Source organism: Protomyctophum bolini (genome assembly GCF_963924005.1).
Source record: "Protomyctophum bolini genome assembly, chromosome: 18".
Classification (NCBI taxonomy): Eukaryota; Metazoa; Chordata; class Actinopteri; order Myctophiformes; family Myctophidae; genus Protomyctophum; species Protomyctophum bolini.
The window spans coordinates 32,064,679-32,081,529 of NC_137879.1; the positions used below are offsets into that span (position 1 = coordinate 32,064,679).

At 43.6% G+C, this 16,851-nt stretch overlaps 1 protein-coding gene across 1 annotated transcript in view; it reads left to right on the plus strand.

Annotated features, from left to right (window-relative positions):
• The window catches only part of hs3st3l (heparan sulfate (glucosamine) 3-O-sulfotransferase 3-like), a 12,021-nt gene extending 1,656 nt beyond the window's left edge, over positions 1–10,365 (plus strand). The window contains exons 2-3 of the mRNA XM_080789369.1: positions 8,782–9,011; positions 9,811–10,365. Of these exons, the coding sequence (XP_080645495.1) occupies positions 8,782–9,011; positions 9,811–10,199 (619 nt within the window). The 3' untranslated portion in view covers positions 10,200–10,365. The remainder of the gene's footprint in view (positions 1–8,781; positions 9,012–9,810) is intronic.
• The last annotated feature ends 6,486 nt before the right edge of the window (positions 10,366–16,851 follow it).

Genomic DNA, 16,851 nt, shown 5'->3' on the forward strand with positions numbered 1-16,851 from the left:
TGTATTGGTGTTTGTAACATCTATAGACAGACAGACAGACAGACAGACTGACTGCTACAAATGGATTAAATGTATTGTGGATACAAATCTGATCTGCGGTGCGGTGTGCTCATAGTATAGTGCAGCGGCTCAATAGTGACATTGGCTCAGCGCTGGAGCCACTTTGGCATGTCAGTAGTGTGATTTAATCCAGAGATTAATGGATGACGTGCATTTTTCCTGCGAGTCGATTGTTTTGTACAGAGGAGTGCAGTTGGACTACATACAACCATGACCATAAAAGCCAACGTGCTCCATTATAATTTAGACCAATACCCATTCTGAAAAACCCATGTTTCTGTGTCAGTGGTTCTCAAACCATTTCATGTCAAGGAGCCCCAAAAATATATGAAATTGGCCGCCGACCCCCATCTGAAAATATGTTGTTCCCTCACACATGCAAAGATTTGAGTTAAAAAAAAATAGTGAAACTGCTATGAGCTTGTAGATCTGCTATTTTTCAATAGCAAAAGTTTAAAATAATGCTTAAAACACCAAAAGGGGATCCTGTGCTGAATGGGGTTAAAAGCGCACTGGTTAACCAGTGCTATACTGCTGTGTGCCTGTATTATGTCACATTATGCGACACATGTAGGTGAGTGGCACCAGATTGTCACGTCTTCTACCCTAGAACCAGATGGAACTCCCTGCCTGTCCAGACACTTGACATCACTGTCAGCCCGGTCAATTGACCTTTCACCCAAGGTCACTTTACGCTGGGAGTTAATGATGTCTTCACACCACTTCATAAAACAGAACGGATGCACACATACACAGAGTAGACAGACAGACACACACACACACACACACACACACACACACACACACACACACACACACACACACACACACACACACACACACACACAGAACTGACAGATACTGTGTAGAAAACAGCTGCATAATGCAAGATCTTTATCGATCTAAATCACGCAAGGGATTGCAAATGTATTCGATCAGCCCTTTGCAGCCGATACAGTTTCTGCATTATTTATAATAATAATAATTATTATTATTATGTAATTCCCTCCTTGCCTTGCTCTCAGCATCAGTAAAGCCCTTGTTCAACACTCGTCCTCCCTGAATCCTGAATCCTTACCGATTCCCTGTGCTGAAGGCTTCTTTAACAGGACCTCGTAACTGCTGGAACGGTGCCACTTTAAAACACATTAACAGAGATTGAAGTTTCAGTTTTGGGGAAAAAGACAGCCACCTGCTACTGGGTGATAACAGTTCTCTATAATAAATCAACTGAGGTTTGAGGAGAATGCAAAAAATTGAACTGTTTTGACTGAACCTGCTTGTCTGATTTTCTTGTCAAAATGGAATAAAACAAAGTGAATACAAATAAATCAACTGAGGGAAAAGCAGAAGAAAATAAAACCCAGAGAAACTATCATGGATGGAGTGGTGTTCCTCAAAACCATTTAGCAAAAACATGTAGCTGCACAAGGGCAATTGAGATCAGAGGCCCTGACAAGGAACCACTAATGGCAGACAGGTCAGGGAGGAGATTGGATCTTGGAGGAGCGCTGAGATGCGCCTTCTGATAGACTGGAAGTTTTCTCTCCCGGCTTACTGTGTTGCTATTATTGCTAAGATCGATAGCTCTATCTCCTCACTTTGACCTTCAGTTGACTTCAGAATTAGAGCGGTTAGCGCTGGTCAGCTCGGCTTCTGTTACAATTAGCAGGAAGCTTTATCCTACAGTGGCATGGTTCCCCACATAGACACGTGGAGGTCACGTTACAGGCGCCATCGGCCCCTGAGTGTCTCTCTCTCTCTCTCTCTTTCGCTATCTTCCTCTCTTGTTTTTCTTTCTCTACCTCTCGAGGATTCCATTCAGTTAGGTCTGCAGGAGATTTCACTTCACACACACAAAGTGCGTTGTGAAACTCTCCGGCCACGGCATCCGAAAGACCGTATATTATGCGGAGGGTGCGTCGCAGGTGAAGAGAGGATAGATACCCAGGTTTAAAATTAGATGGGGCTGAGGATGAGATGGGATATAAGAGATGGGTTAGCTGGAGGGCAAAGGGTGAATTCAATGTGACCACAACCTCACACATCTCCACAGACCTGTATTTCAACCCGAGGGATTTGTCATAAGAGCCGGGGGTCTTGGTATAGGGCTTGCGAGGTAGCCAGAAATGTCTTCTATGCGAGACCTGATAGCGGATTAGCGGTATTCATTGTTTTTTTTTGTTAGATTTTTTTTTTGTTCTTGAGGTGCAGTGAGATGTATCGATGTTATATTGACCCTGAGTTACTGGCAGAGCTTTAACCTGAGAGGGTACGTATACGTGCCTGTGACTCCTATTGATTTCCATCAAGTCATGTGACTTGAGAATTTCATAGAGAAAGCCGAGTCTCAACAGCTTAAAGGACAACTTTAGTTTTTTTCATCCAAGGCTCATGTTTTAGGTTGTTATTAGAGAAAGTAAAAGATGAGTGTTCATTTTTGGTCATTTGCTGCTTTCTTTCGTTATTTCTTTCGGATTTTAGCGGTTTTTGACAGGGGGGTGGGGGCATTCGAACATATGGGGCTAAATATGTATTTTTGTACAAAATATTATGGCGATTTCTTTTTTTATTATTTACTATAATTGCTATAACATTTTGTAAAGAAATACATATTTAGCCCCATGCTCGAATGCCCCCGCCCACCTGTAAAAACAGCTAATAACAACCTCAAACATGAACCTTGGTTCCTTTAAGGCACACCAAGGACTGTCTAAAGAGGACGAAACGCGAAGACCGTAAGGGCGCCGCCATGTTGCTCACATGGTGCTCCATGGAAGGAATGAAACATGCGCAGTTGAGATCAAGGAAGCTGAACGAGGAAGTGTTGGCTGCATATAGTCCATTGCGTATGTTTCTTTCCTTCCATGGAGCACCATGGCGTCGCCCATACGACGCCATGTTGTCTTCGCGACTCGTCCTCTTTAGACAGTCTTTGAAGCACACCAGGAATGGTCACTATAAAATCAGTAGGGTTTAGAGTAGACTAGGTCTGAAAATGTAGGCCCGGCCCTAACTGACTTTGGGCCCTAACTCATCTGGCCCAAGACCCGTCCCGAATAATTACCATAGATTTTAGGCCCGACCTGGCCCTAAAACGTCAGGCCGGGCCAGGTCGGAATGGTCAGAATTTGTGAACTCCAGTAGGGTTTAGCCTTAGACTAGATGAACATGAAGGTGCCCAGCAAATAAGAATGGCAATCTAGTAGACAATCATTTTCAAGATATTGTTGTTGACCAAAATGTTGGGTGGATGGACAGACAGACACAAAAAGATGATTCATTATTATCAGTTTACTCATGGTGTATCAATGGCGATTTATACGTTTTTGATTGTGGCAAAGATGTTTTATAATTTGTCAATTATGCAGTCCACTCTGTGGCCTCGGGGCGCTGATTCAATCCTCAGACACACACCCTGTCTGTACATATAATGAGACAGAGGGAGGACTGGGGAAATTGGTACTTCTTTTCAGAGTCAGACGCTTGGATGGCAGTGATTCATTTGCAATTCATAGTGAACTGCGTTTAAATTCATACCCATACATTGGTGGCTTTGTTCCGCCATGACACAGCACATGGTACGGCTTGTGTTTCTGTGTTTTTACATGGGGGAATATAATTGCCATGCAAATCGTGCACGAATGGAGGGCTGCCAAAACATTGAATGTTGGACAAGGATTCAGTTGTTGGGAATTGGCCTTAGCAATGAAAGGTAGGTTTACGGTGGGAACCAGATTAGATATTTCAGCCAAAGTATGGTCTGTGTTGCGAAGATAGAGTCATCGTAAGAAAGTACTGTGTGGCTTTAGGCAAGCGGCTTGTGGCATATCATAAAATAAACTTAGTAAGCATGATTCACCATTGTATTTTTTTAGTATGTGTGAACTCTGCCATCGACTCTGCCATACATCTTTTAAATGTATTCTTTTTTCATATTCATATAAGCAAAAGTAAAGACAAAGCAAAAGTAAAGACAAAGACAAGCATATTTTGAACTGGTTATGATTATTTGCGCTGTTGTTGTTGTTGTTGGTGTGCTGATGGCTGATGGTGTCTGTGCCATACTGGGGTTCAGGTGTGGTCTATCCAATCCTAGTTACTGTACTGCATTTGATCACCATAAGGCCCAGACGGGCAGGGTGATCTAGCCCTCATTAAGGTCCTCTCCTGGGGCTTGGGGATGGAAGGCAGGGGGGTCCGGGGCCCCTGCATGATGGATGTCTCCTGGAAGTGGACAGGGCACGGCCACAATGGACCGACCCCCTAATGGTCCCCATTCAAGAGAAATGGATGAGTAGCCTCGCAATAACATGCACAAGCATACACATGTCCATGAACGCGGTATCTCACGCACGCACACAAACATGTACAAGCACGCACACATGCACTCACATTAACATGCATCTAGACATATTCACAGTTATATTCACAGTTCACACACGCGCACACATGCATGCACGGCTTGCACGCACACACACACACACACACAGGCACGCAATTAATATTATGTGCAATAGCCTACAATCAGTCAGTGCTGCATGCATGCAGTCCGATTGGCAATTAGGTTTTCCCGCGGATCAATTCGGATAACACCATCAAAGGTAAACACGCCGGTGTATACGCATCTTTGATCTGACATTCCCAACGCTCCTCCGCTGTGTACTTCCCGGTTCCACATGCAAGGGGACAGTCTAATTGCTAACACAGCGGGGTGGTGATGGGGCTCTAGAGAGGGTCCCTCGTTCCCCCAAAGCTCCACCTGCCACCCCTCATCCCAGCTGAGGCCTGTCTCTGCATTATCACAGCCTCTCTACTTCCCCCACCGACACAGAATTCAACTTACACACACACGCACACACTCACACACACACTAATTATAATTCCTCACATACGTGCCGACTCCTCCTCGTTTTATGAACACACCCTCCTCCTCCCGTAACCTTGTCACTATACGGTCCCAGTTGTACACCTGGTCCAGCTAATATAGACCCTTTGACACTGTGTTGCCATAAGCCCCCCATAGGATCAATAGCCGGTGGCCTGGACGCGCTCTAGCTTGCCCGGGCTAATACACCAGGGATGGATGCTGAAACATCGGGAAATGGTTTGACAAAAGAGAGGTTCCTCAAAGGCAACTGGAGGCTTATTATAAGCTGCTTGGCTAATCCCTGTGTTCATCCACTGGATGTTTGATCTTACACCATAGTAGTACATGAGAGGACATGTCAAACAGAAAACAGACCCCTAAACTGTCACGCGGTTTGGGCATGTGATCTGTGAGGGCTGAAAATATGGGATCCGTCTTTTTATACGCATAGAGTTCTTTGGGTTGGAATTCATCGAATTCAATAAAGGAACGTTTCGGACGTGTTTGCGTTTTAATATATACTCTAAGGTGCAAGTGGAACATCTGGCCTAAGAGTGGCACTAGAGTAAAGGTGATGGTCAGACTCACTATAAAATCTGTAGGGTTTAGAGTTCTCAACAGGCCTGAACATGTAGGCCCGGCCCTAACTGACTTTGGGCCCTAACTCATCTGGCCCGAGACCCGTCCCGACAAATTAGATTTTAGGCCCGACCTGGCCCTAAAATGTCGGGACGGGCCCATTTGAGAACTCTAGTAGGGTTTATCCTTTATAGACTAGAGAGGAACATGAAGGTGCCCAGCAAATAAAAATGGCAATCTTAGTAGACAATCATTTTCAAGATATTGTCGGTGATCAAAATATTCGATGGACGGACAGACAGAAAGATGAGGCTTAAAATATGGGATCCGTCTTTTTATACGTATAGAGCTCTTTTGTTGGAATTCATCTAAGTCAATAAAGGAACATTTCGGACGTGTTTGCGTTTGCATGGTGAAGCTTACATTTGTAATGCCTGACGTTAGGAAAGAGAATCGTTAGGTTATTAAAAATGAATAGCAATTTGTCAATTATACCCGATTGTGACTGTTGTGCTGTGCAAACCTTTGCGGTACGGGAAATGTTAACCTTTCTTTCCACGGAGCTCTTATAGGGCCTGTAATTATCTCTCTGTGCTGAGGTAACAGTACAGGCTCCAAAGCCTCTAACCTCCAAGGCTATTCACTGGCAGATTGCTAATGGAGGGGCATTTGTATCAACTCTCATCATTCCTTCATCATTCACCCACCCCTTTCATTCAGAACACTCAAGCAATATGCTCCGGTTGGTGCACTCCTCCTCCCCCACATGCAGATAAGCACACACAATATTTATTAATGGCGTCCGGTAAAAGTCCATCACAACCTATCCTTATTTATCTCTGAAGGGAGTTGAGTGTTTGTTTGTTCGTGTAAATTCATTTCGTTTTACGTTTGTTTGTGTGTGTACGTGTACGTGTGTGTGTGTGTGTGTGTGTGTACGTGTGTGTGTTTGTGTGTGTGTGTGTGTTTGTGTGTGTGTGTGTGTGATAGAGCGTGAGAAATGGGTCCACCGGGAGACAAGAAGCACAATGGCAAATGCTTGACTAATGACTGCATAATGAGTGTCTGTTTGTGTGTTGTTGCGTGTGCATGAGTGTGTGTGTGTGCATGCAGGGCATGGGTGTGTGTGTGTGTGTGTGTGTGTGTGTGTGTGCGCGTGTGTGTGTGTGTGTGTGTGTGTTGTGTGAAATCTGTGCATGTAACAGACTGTGTGGCTCCTGCAAGGGGTATCGGAGTTAAAAGGAAAGTCTTCAGGCTAAGTGCTGCTCACACCGCTCAGATCAAATGAAATCACTGTGTGTGTGTGTGTGTGTGTGTGTGTGTGTGTGTGTGTGTGTGTGTGTGTGTGTGTGTGTGTGTGTGTGTGTGTGTGTGTGTGTGTGTGTGCGTGCGTGCGTGCGTGCGTGCGTGTGAGTGAGTACAATTATATGAGTGGAGCAGGATTGGAGGGTGGATGTATTGACAGAAGGTCATGTTGCAGGAGTAGCTGAAATCTGACGCTGCATCCTGTCTTCGCTCTATAACCCCCCCCCCCACACACACACACACACACACACACACACACACACACACACAGTCCCCTATCCGTCCTTTCCCTGACTGCCTATATTTGCCATCTTGTCCTTGGTTTATCTATACTTTCCTCTATCCTCTCATACACCTGACCGCAGTCCCCTGCTAATACAATATGAGCACACAGTGTGTACATAATATCATGACAGGCCTGGGTCAAACAGCATTTGCAAATAATACTTTGTTGTTTGTTTTAGTAATGGTCCTGGAACACCAGGCAGGTGAGGCAGGGTTTATTATTGTTTGTAGTACTGAATGCGGGGAATTGGATGACAGTCGCCGGAAATTCCTCTCAAAGCAGAGACTGAGTATTCCGGACACGTTTGCAATTGCCCTGATGCAGCAAACCTCTTCACTTGCTCCTGCGAGCACATTGGAACACCTGCGTGGAATCATTCTCCATTGCCATTTGACCCCACGTCTCTTCCCAGATGTTTCAAAGCGAGCGTGACAACAACCATACTGTCAAGATGACATGTTGTGCTGTGAAGGCGGTCGAGAGACGTCCCTGGCTAAAACCTGACACGAGAATGCGCTCCAGCGTCTCTTGGCGCGTACGTTTGGTGAGCGAGTCAGGTGCGTGGCAGGTGTGTTGGCCAATTTACCCCGAGTCTCCAGCTGGTCCTGTGGAGTCATTTAGCTCCAAATGAGTCCCAGCTGCCGAGCTTCTGATGGCGAGGTGTGGCAGTGAAATGAATGAGTGATCTGTTTATGGAGCCCTCTGGTCCCCTCTCTTGTGTCTGGATCGCTGTAGACACTCCGTCTGGGAACATGATCAGCGGGTGCACATTGTCGTTGTACAGATGTCTTTGATGAATTTGTAGTACCGATGTTGGTTTAGAGATAGAGAATACCAAGGATGCTGCCTGCAGAATAGATAATGTAGTCTATTAACTTAACTGTACTGTACTGTGCATGCTGTGAAGCCAGTTACATTATAGTTATATTTTGGAATACCTCATGTTTGTACATATAAGTTGCTGATGATACGTTTGTTCCCGATATTCAGCCTTAGTATGGTAGCCAAGGTAAAAGTTGAAATACAGTACTTCAAGAAGCAGGCCTGCATGCCGTGAAATTCTGGTACTCTGAGTTTATCTCAACAGTGTGGAAAAGTGGAAAAGAAAGAGTACATCTAACTATAAATGCACCAAGTCTCTCTGTGTGTTTACTGTTGTAATCCACGTACCTCGAGAACCGTTCGCCCCACCGACTTCAAATTCGACACACGCGTTCCACACCCCCCACAGGGAGTGCAGTGCCTGGTGTCCACACACGGTGTGCCACGGTTGTCCAGAACCGCCCCAAAAGGCTTCTGCCCGGGCTCTGGACAGGGCCCCGTCTGCCCTGGCTGCCCAGTGTCCATATATGGAGCTGGCCTGTTCTGACATCATTCTGACGTCTGCATAGACTCCATATTTGGACATGCCTGACACAGAACTGCATATATAGGAATAAAGGGACACAGAGAGACAGATACAGACATCTCAATATATGGAAGGGACACAGACAGATGGGTGGAACGGGTATTGCATAGCCGGGTGGGGCATGGATCTACAGTCGTTACCGACTCTACAGCCGGGCGCCGGTCTAGTAGTAGTAGTAATAATAATAACTATTATCTCTACCCTGGCCTATTCAAACTGTTAAAGACTAGTTGGCTCAGAGTTTCTAAGATGTTTCCTCCTGCTCTCTTCCAGAAGTATGATGCCCAAGGCCCTGGATGGCCAGATCGTCATGGAGAAGACCCCTCGTTACTTCGTCACCGGGGAGACCGCGGCGCGGGTCCACGCCATGTCGAAGGACGTGAAGCTGATCGTGGTGGTCCGTGACCCCGTGACCCGAGCCATATCGGACTACACACAGATCATCTCCAAGACTCCGGACATTCCTCCCTTTGAGAGCCTTGCCTTCAAGAACCGGACCGCAGGTATGAAGCTCATGGTGTGTCCACCAAAGCCTTTCTTCCCAGCTCAAAGTGCGGGTATGCCTGAATGCAACAGATTTCCAAGTTTTCCAAGTTTTCCAAGCAGATGATAAATTGTAAACAATTAAAATCCTCTCAGGAAAAAAACGTCTTGGTGGACAGTGAATAGTGTTACAGTGGGGATGAATGAATAATGATAACGATACAAATAGTACAAGTACATTTACTCTGTAGGCTACTGTACTTAAGTACAATTTTGAGGTATTTGTACTTTACTTGAGTAATTCCAATTTCCAATACTTTTACTTCTACTCCACTACATCTCAGAGACAAATATTGTACTTTTACCCCAAGTATATGAAAACTTTCATAACTTTAGTAACTTTAGTTACTATAGTTACTTTGTAGATTTGGATTTTCTTTTCATTACAAAACATATACATTAACCACGTCAGCCCTATATACATTTCGGCCAGTTGAAAATAGCAGATCTACAAGCTCACAATGTGTCACATCGCAGACACATTGTGATCTTGTAGATCTACTATTTTCTGCTATACATTTCTGGTATAAATTCTATAGGCCTACATTTGAAAACTTTTAATGGGACATTCTGCATAGCGAGTACTTTTACAGTTCATGCCAATACCTTTATACTTTTACTCAAGTACATTTTGAATTCCGGACTTTTACTTGTAATGGAGTAGTTCTACATTGCAGTATTGACACTTTTACTTAAGTACAAACAATTGAGTAGGTTTCCCACTAGTGGTTAAAAGACACCTCTGCCTCGACCCTTTAGGTCAGATCGACTCTCTGTGGAGCCCACTGTGGATAGGCCTGTATGCCCAGCACCTGGAGCGCTGGTTGGCCTGGTTCCCCAGGGCCCAGATACACCTCGTCAGCGGGGAGAACCTCATCTCCGACCCGGCTGGGGAACTGGGCAAGGTCCAGGACTTCCTGGGCCTCCAGAGGATTGTCACAGACAAGCACTTCTACTTCAACAAGACAAAGGGCTTCCCGTGCCTGAAGAAGCCCGAAGGCAGCAGTAAACCCCACTGTCTGGGGAAGACCAAAGGCAGGATGCACGCCCCCATTGACCCGGATGTGATCCAGAGACTGAGGAGGTTCTACAGGCCGCACAACCAGCGCTTCTATCAGATGGCCGGCCTGGACTTTGGATGGCCGTGACTCGCTGACAGCGTGGGAAATGTTTGCTCACAATCAGCGGCTGTTAAAACAGGTAGCTCTTCACTGCTCTGGATAGGAGGAGCCTCTGCAAAATTGGCATAGCTATCTGCTCGCGACGGACGTGTAGGAACGTCTCAGAGACCTGCAGAGCAAATTAACTTCTATCAATCAATCAATCGACCAATCAATTAATCAATCATCTTGCTGTTTTCAGAGTAATTCTGTGTGTCGCTTAGATGTTCTGCGAAGGTGCTTCCTTCCACTGAAGCGGATTGTAAACGCACACTGTACTACTAGTGGTCATTGACTTCCATGAAATAATGGTGTCATTCTCTGCTCGGCTTCTTATTCTTATCTTCACGAGTAAAACGAAAGCCTCTGTGTGGTGGTGTAAAGGTGGTCGACAGGGTACGTTGCTACATTGGCTTAAAGGGCGGTGATGATGCGAAGGAAGGGCGATACTTTTAGATCAAAGCAAAACGTGTTGCCAAAGGATTGGCTAAATGGAGTTGAATAGTTTGAGACGCCGTGTAGCTTCAGTCTTTTAGCTTCTCCAGTCTGCAGTATAAACCTGATGTGCGGTATTTAGTAGTGAAAAAGGTGAACACAATTTTTGCATTTCTATTAACATTCCATAATCAACTTCCGTCTCAAATCTTAAATAAACATGTTGGCAGTCAACAGATACATACTGGGCATCAGTGGTATATCCTTAAAAACAATATGCATCGGAAAGGTCGGATGAATCTTTTATGTGGAGCAGAGGGGGCAGAGTTGCAAATCTTTGTATGAGCTCAGATTTGACTGAGTGGTTTTGTATTCTTGAATAATGAATGTGGATAAGTGGATGTCGAGGAGCTGGGGGGGGGGGGGGGGGGTCGCTTGCCCTCCTATCGCTGGTGCCCACTGGCACGGATCTATGAGTGGCTTAGGTTAGCATCGAATGGCGACACCATTCTACCCCGGATAAAGAGGACGACTGGAAGAGAGCCAAAACAAGACTAGGTCAAATCAATGTGTGTTGGTCCAATTATCAACGGCCATTTATTTTGACTTGTACGTATGCAGCTTTGGAGGTCTACTGTTGTGACAGGGCCCGCTTGCAGTGACCTTGGTTTTCAGTTTGCATGTATTTGCACTAGTTTGAAAGCATAAAACATTAAAACTATTTTTAAGCTAACTACTTCTCCGAGTTCCTTATTGTTATCCTTTTTTTTTTTTTTTTTTTTTTATCCCACGAAGCCTGCAGGTTTTTGATTAGTTGTTGTGAGAAGTGGTGCAAGCATTCTTTCACAGCATTGCATCAGAGCAAGTATACATCACGGTGGGAAGCAGAGGCTACAAGCGATGTCTGCAATCAGTGGTAGGTCTCAGTCAAGGTCATCATCAAGGTCTCACATCTCTGCCCAGTCGAGAGTAGCCTATTATACTGTCCAGTGGAGCAGCCAAAAATCATCCGCTAGGTGATAAGAACGTTGACTTAATTTTTTTGGAAAGGGCCACTCGTAGGCGCAATACATTTGTTTAATAGGGGACACCCATAGGCCATAATAGCTACAGCATAAGGAGGTCGGAGTGGTCTGGCCATTTTCCCCTCACCGCCATGGTTTTGTGGTTTCAGTTTCCCTCCAGAGGGAGCGTATGCATATGGTAATGCATTATACCTAATCTCTCAAGACAGATTTTCAATTTGCAATAAAAATCTGTCAGCGGCATTGCTGTTTTAGTTGAATAGGAGCTCTCCTAGGGGGCTCTCGAGCAGGAAGCAAGAAATTAGTATAAGGGGGCAATTTTGCTTTTATCAAATGGATTCCCAGATTGCATTATACCTGAAGAGCGCTCTCCGTGTCTGAATTGACTGTTTTTTACGGCCTTGCAGGTGCACTTTATAAAGGATATGGGTATGAGTCCATCTTGTCCGCCCGACACATTGGTCATAAGATATTTCGAAGACTTTTGCAGGCTGGATTTGCTGTGCACTTTCGTGCTCCCCGTAGTCTGAACTCTAGTGATGGTGACCCATGCTGGCCTTTCTTCAAGTGCCAGTCTATTAGGCTTCCACTTGCACACAAGACATCGCAAAATCAAATTAGCCATGAAACTGTCTCAGTACATTCATGCTCTCATGGCAGATGAGCCATATAGCCATTTGGGAGACCCCATTACTGTTCCTCTAGTCTAGCCCATTCAGGCCTGACGTCGAAAAATAAATAAATGTTTTAACGATTTTTCAAAAATAGCAGACCTTCATAGCGTGCCACTCGAGCGCCACTATGAGCTTGTAGATCTGCTATTTTTCAATAGCTAAATTATAACACCAAATGTAAACTTTGCACACATGATACCACACAGTCAAACAAACACATTGCAGGATGAATCCTACTGATTTTGGTGACTCCCTCGTTTCGAACATCAGCCTTTTATAGTACCAACTTAAACCAACAATCTTACAGACACCCAAGTCTTGTTTTGCAATTGTAAACTATAGCTTATGAAAAGCCCCAAACAAAAATGCACTTCAACTTCCGAGTAAGTTTTTATATAATAATATATACAGTATAGGCTATTGTATTATATGCTTTTCTCCTCTTGTCAAATCCTTCTGTCCAGACCCGGCATGGCGGTCTGGCCACCTAGCCAAAAATGCTTACAGTAGCTCATATCTGCAAGTCATAGAACTTTCTTTTTGAATCTCTGTCCCAACTTAAGCATGCACATTGCCTTGTTTACATGTTGAAAGGGATATTGACCTCACTCAACCTCAATATAGATGCATGCCAGGACTGGGCCTCAGAAGAAGGGGCATTACATTTGTTTGAACTTGTTAAAATTGGGTCTTTACTCTTTAAGCGCATTTTTGCATTAAACAGCTGGACTTTAACACTTCCAGGAGGGGGGGGGGGCTTTAAGTAAGAAAGTTGGGGCATTGAATATATTACAGTTTAAAAAATAAATTGTGTAATTTACACCCAATGTACTACCAATAACCATAATGAATGAGTTGTTCTAAAAATAGAGGTATCGAATGGGCTTTTGTGTCCTAATATGCATCTATCTCAAAATATTACAAGTGGTATAGATGTGGACGGTCAGTTAATGTATCAATTGCAATTGGTCATGTCACTGCCTCTGCCATAGTATGATGTCAGCACCCCCATGTGGACAAACAAAGAAACTGACTAGAGAACCACATTAATACTAGCGTCCCTTATCTGGGCAAGTCATAACAGGTAATAAGTCATAACATTCTGCAGAAATAGGCGAACATTCAGTGCAATTAGCAGACCTACATGCTTACAACACATTTGTTATAGAGGGGATGAAGTGTAGACCCCTGGGGTACCCCAGCCAACAAAGTATATAAAATGGTAAATGGTGCATTTATATAGCACCTTTATCCAAGGCGCTTTACATAGATTGTGCATTACATTCACCCATTCACACACACACACACACACACACACACACACACACACACACACATTCATACACCGATGGTGGCGGAAACCATGCAAGGCACCAACCAGCACACCATGAGCAATTAAGGGTTCAGAGTCTTGCTCAAGGACACTTTTACAGTAACTCTGGGGGATCCCAGGTTCAAACTGGCAACCTTGCGGTTGCCATCCGGCCACTCTACCCCTGAGCCATATATAGGGTTTAAGTCATTAAGATATTATTTTCCCTAAGAGAGACATAGGCTATTTATAATTTATCTTGGTAGTACAGTATATGTAATCTCCTGAGACAGATTTCCATGAAAATTTTAAACCTTTTATTTAAAGTTTTTAATTCATGGAATCCCGTATTAGTAAATATGACATATGGATAAAGACACAACAGTCCATGCTTCAGTAGTCAAGTGAACATAAAACTTTACTAGAATAAATTCAATTATTTACATATCACTTAACATTGAGCAAATAAAGTCACAAATATACATACATTTTCAAATGCACTTCTAGATAATGAATAATAACTATCCTGGTGTCCATTATAATTTTGGAATGCAATGCTCTCATACAGTTATTCTTCACTGACTACCCTACTCCAAAGGAGTGTGCTGGTCAAATACAAAAAGTAGTGACATTTCTACAGAAGGCTACAGAAGCCTACAGAAATGGCAAACAGTGGATTAGATAAATGAGAACTGTTGGTGGAGCTCTGGGAATTGTTTGGTGCTGCCACAAATGGAACATTTTGAAAATAATACTTGATAACTTAAGAGGCCATAAAAGTAACTGGTCCCCTGATTTGGGAGGGTACCTACACTAGTAGCTTATGTTCCCTCAGCCCTGTTAAACAGTACAGGTAAGAAAACATTACCAGGTGCTCAACGGAGACGTTCAGGTAGATAAAAGATGTAAAAATAGTAAAAAGGTCAATTGAGGCAGTGGCTCAGTGGTCCAGGCACCTTGGCTGCCAATCCAGTCTGGCAGTGTGCCGCGGGTTTGACTCCCGATTCCGATGGCCTTTACTGCATGTCTTCCCCCCATCTCTTCAGCCTACTATCTGTCCCTCCATATAAAAAAATAACATTTAAAAACGTCAATCGAGATAAGACATCAATAAAAAAGTCGGAGAACCGGGCACCCAAAATATTTAAAAGAGGAGAAGAATCTTTATCACACCAACATGTTTCGACCCATACCGGTCTTCATCAGGGCTTTGAGCCCTGATAAATATTTTGAGTGCCCGGATCTCCGTCTTTTTTTCAAAATCATAACAGCACTTTAGGACCCAAAGTAGGCCTACTTAAGAGTTTTGCATCCTCAAGAAAACCTAGAAAGGGAATAACACCTCACACCTGTGACATGAGAGCCCATCATCTGCAGAGGATATGCTAATAACTGCCAAACTGCATTTTTTTGTTTTGTTTTCTCATTTTGACCAGGATCATAGGGACTACAGTATGTTGTCTATGTTTGAAAACATAGTGAATTTTGTCTTAAAAGTATATTTTATATGTTTTGGCAACGATGGGATGATGTGATTGCATGGAGCCAAAGGTGAAAATAATAAAAGTAACTGTTGGAATCCTTTAAGAGTTTAAGTCATATATGAACTAAGTGACCACGGTATCTTTTTCCTGTTTCTGTCATGTAAAAGCTACTTAGAAAGCTTCAAACGGGGCCGGTGTATTCCTTCGCATAAGGGTATAAAAAATCACATTGATGATCACATTCATTTTTTTGCACAGACAGCTTAATGGAGTGTTATTAGTCAAAGAAGGAGCTTTCCCCTCAATTAAAATGTTGTGAGCATCAGAGACATGGAACTTTAATCAAAGGAAAACAGTATGGTCATCCCCACCCATCCTACATTCTCTGGTCCTTTGTGGAAGCACAATATAAAGGTCCCCTTTATAAGTGGCACTAACACCATTATTGTTTAGATTTCCGCTGAGGAACAGAGGAAGGCCTCCGGGCAGAGACGTGCGTATGTTTGCTTGCCGTTGTGGGAACGCTGAAAAATAGAGAATAAAAAAAGAATCCTACTGGATACAACGTGAGTGCTGGTATTCTTTTCTATGGACTATGTATCTACCTGAACCGTGCACTCGAGACTTTAAAGTACTTTGAACTACTCAACTGAGTGCTTGCTTCTCCTCATTTCTTCATGTTACCTTAGTGGAAGCAACAATTCGTAGTAGCCTGACCTCCTTTTTATCTGCCATTTATAAATGGTCCAGAATTTGCCAGGTTCCACATACTAAATTGTTGGGTGTCATTATAGATAGCCACCTATAATGGAAACAATAGATTGATACTGTATGTAAGAGGTCTCTGAAAATGCTTTCAAACATGTTTGGGGTCTACTCAGGCTTTAGTGAATACCCCGGGCCATTTTTAAGTATTTATTTAGATATATTTGATTATTCATTTTTGCTGCCCCACCCCCTTTGTCACTTCAAACTCCATTTTAACCATGATAGATTAATTGAAAACACCCATTCTTGATTCTGGTGACTTGATATTGTCCTTCTAATATGTTTCATAATAATAATAATACTCAATGAGGTGGATGTTGTGCTACGTTGCAAGCAGTCACTGACACCATAATACAAATTGGGTGGCACTGGCAGTGCTGTTATACATCCAATATGGGAGCACTATATTGGTATTGGTCAATACATAGAGGTATTTGCTCTCACAAGCTGGCCTTCAATCTATAATACTAATGCTTAAGGAAACCTTAAAGCCTCTTTTTGTATGCTATGCTGCTAACATGAACCATTTTCAAAGGCAAAGTGGGAGACTTCATTCATACATTTTCACACACAAACCTGTACAGGCATGCACACTCACGTACACTCGCACAAACGTTAGCATCATTACATTATACTACATTTTCTCTGAATCCTTAAATCTTTACAATACAAAACAGGTAGTTATAAGCAAGAGAGTTCAGTCATTAAGAGTGTGCAACCTTTCGTAGGTGAAGTTTGGAGCATTTGGAACTGAGGTGGATGCGGGAGCACACAAAGACAGGCCGTGTGTCAGAGGTGGGGGCTGAAATCCCGTAAGAGGGCACTTTTGGACAAAAATTGCAGAAAAAAGCAGATCTACAAGCTCACAACGCGTCACGCTGCGACGTGTTGAGAGCTTGTACATCAGCTATTTTCGGGGCGCAACCCAGCACTCTTTAGCTA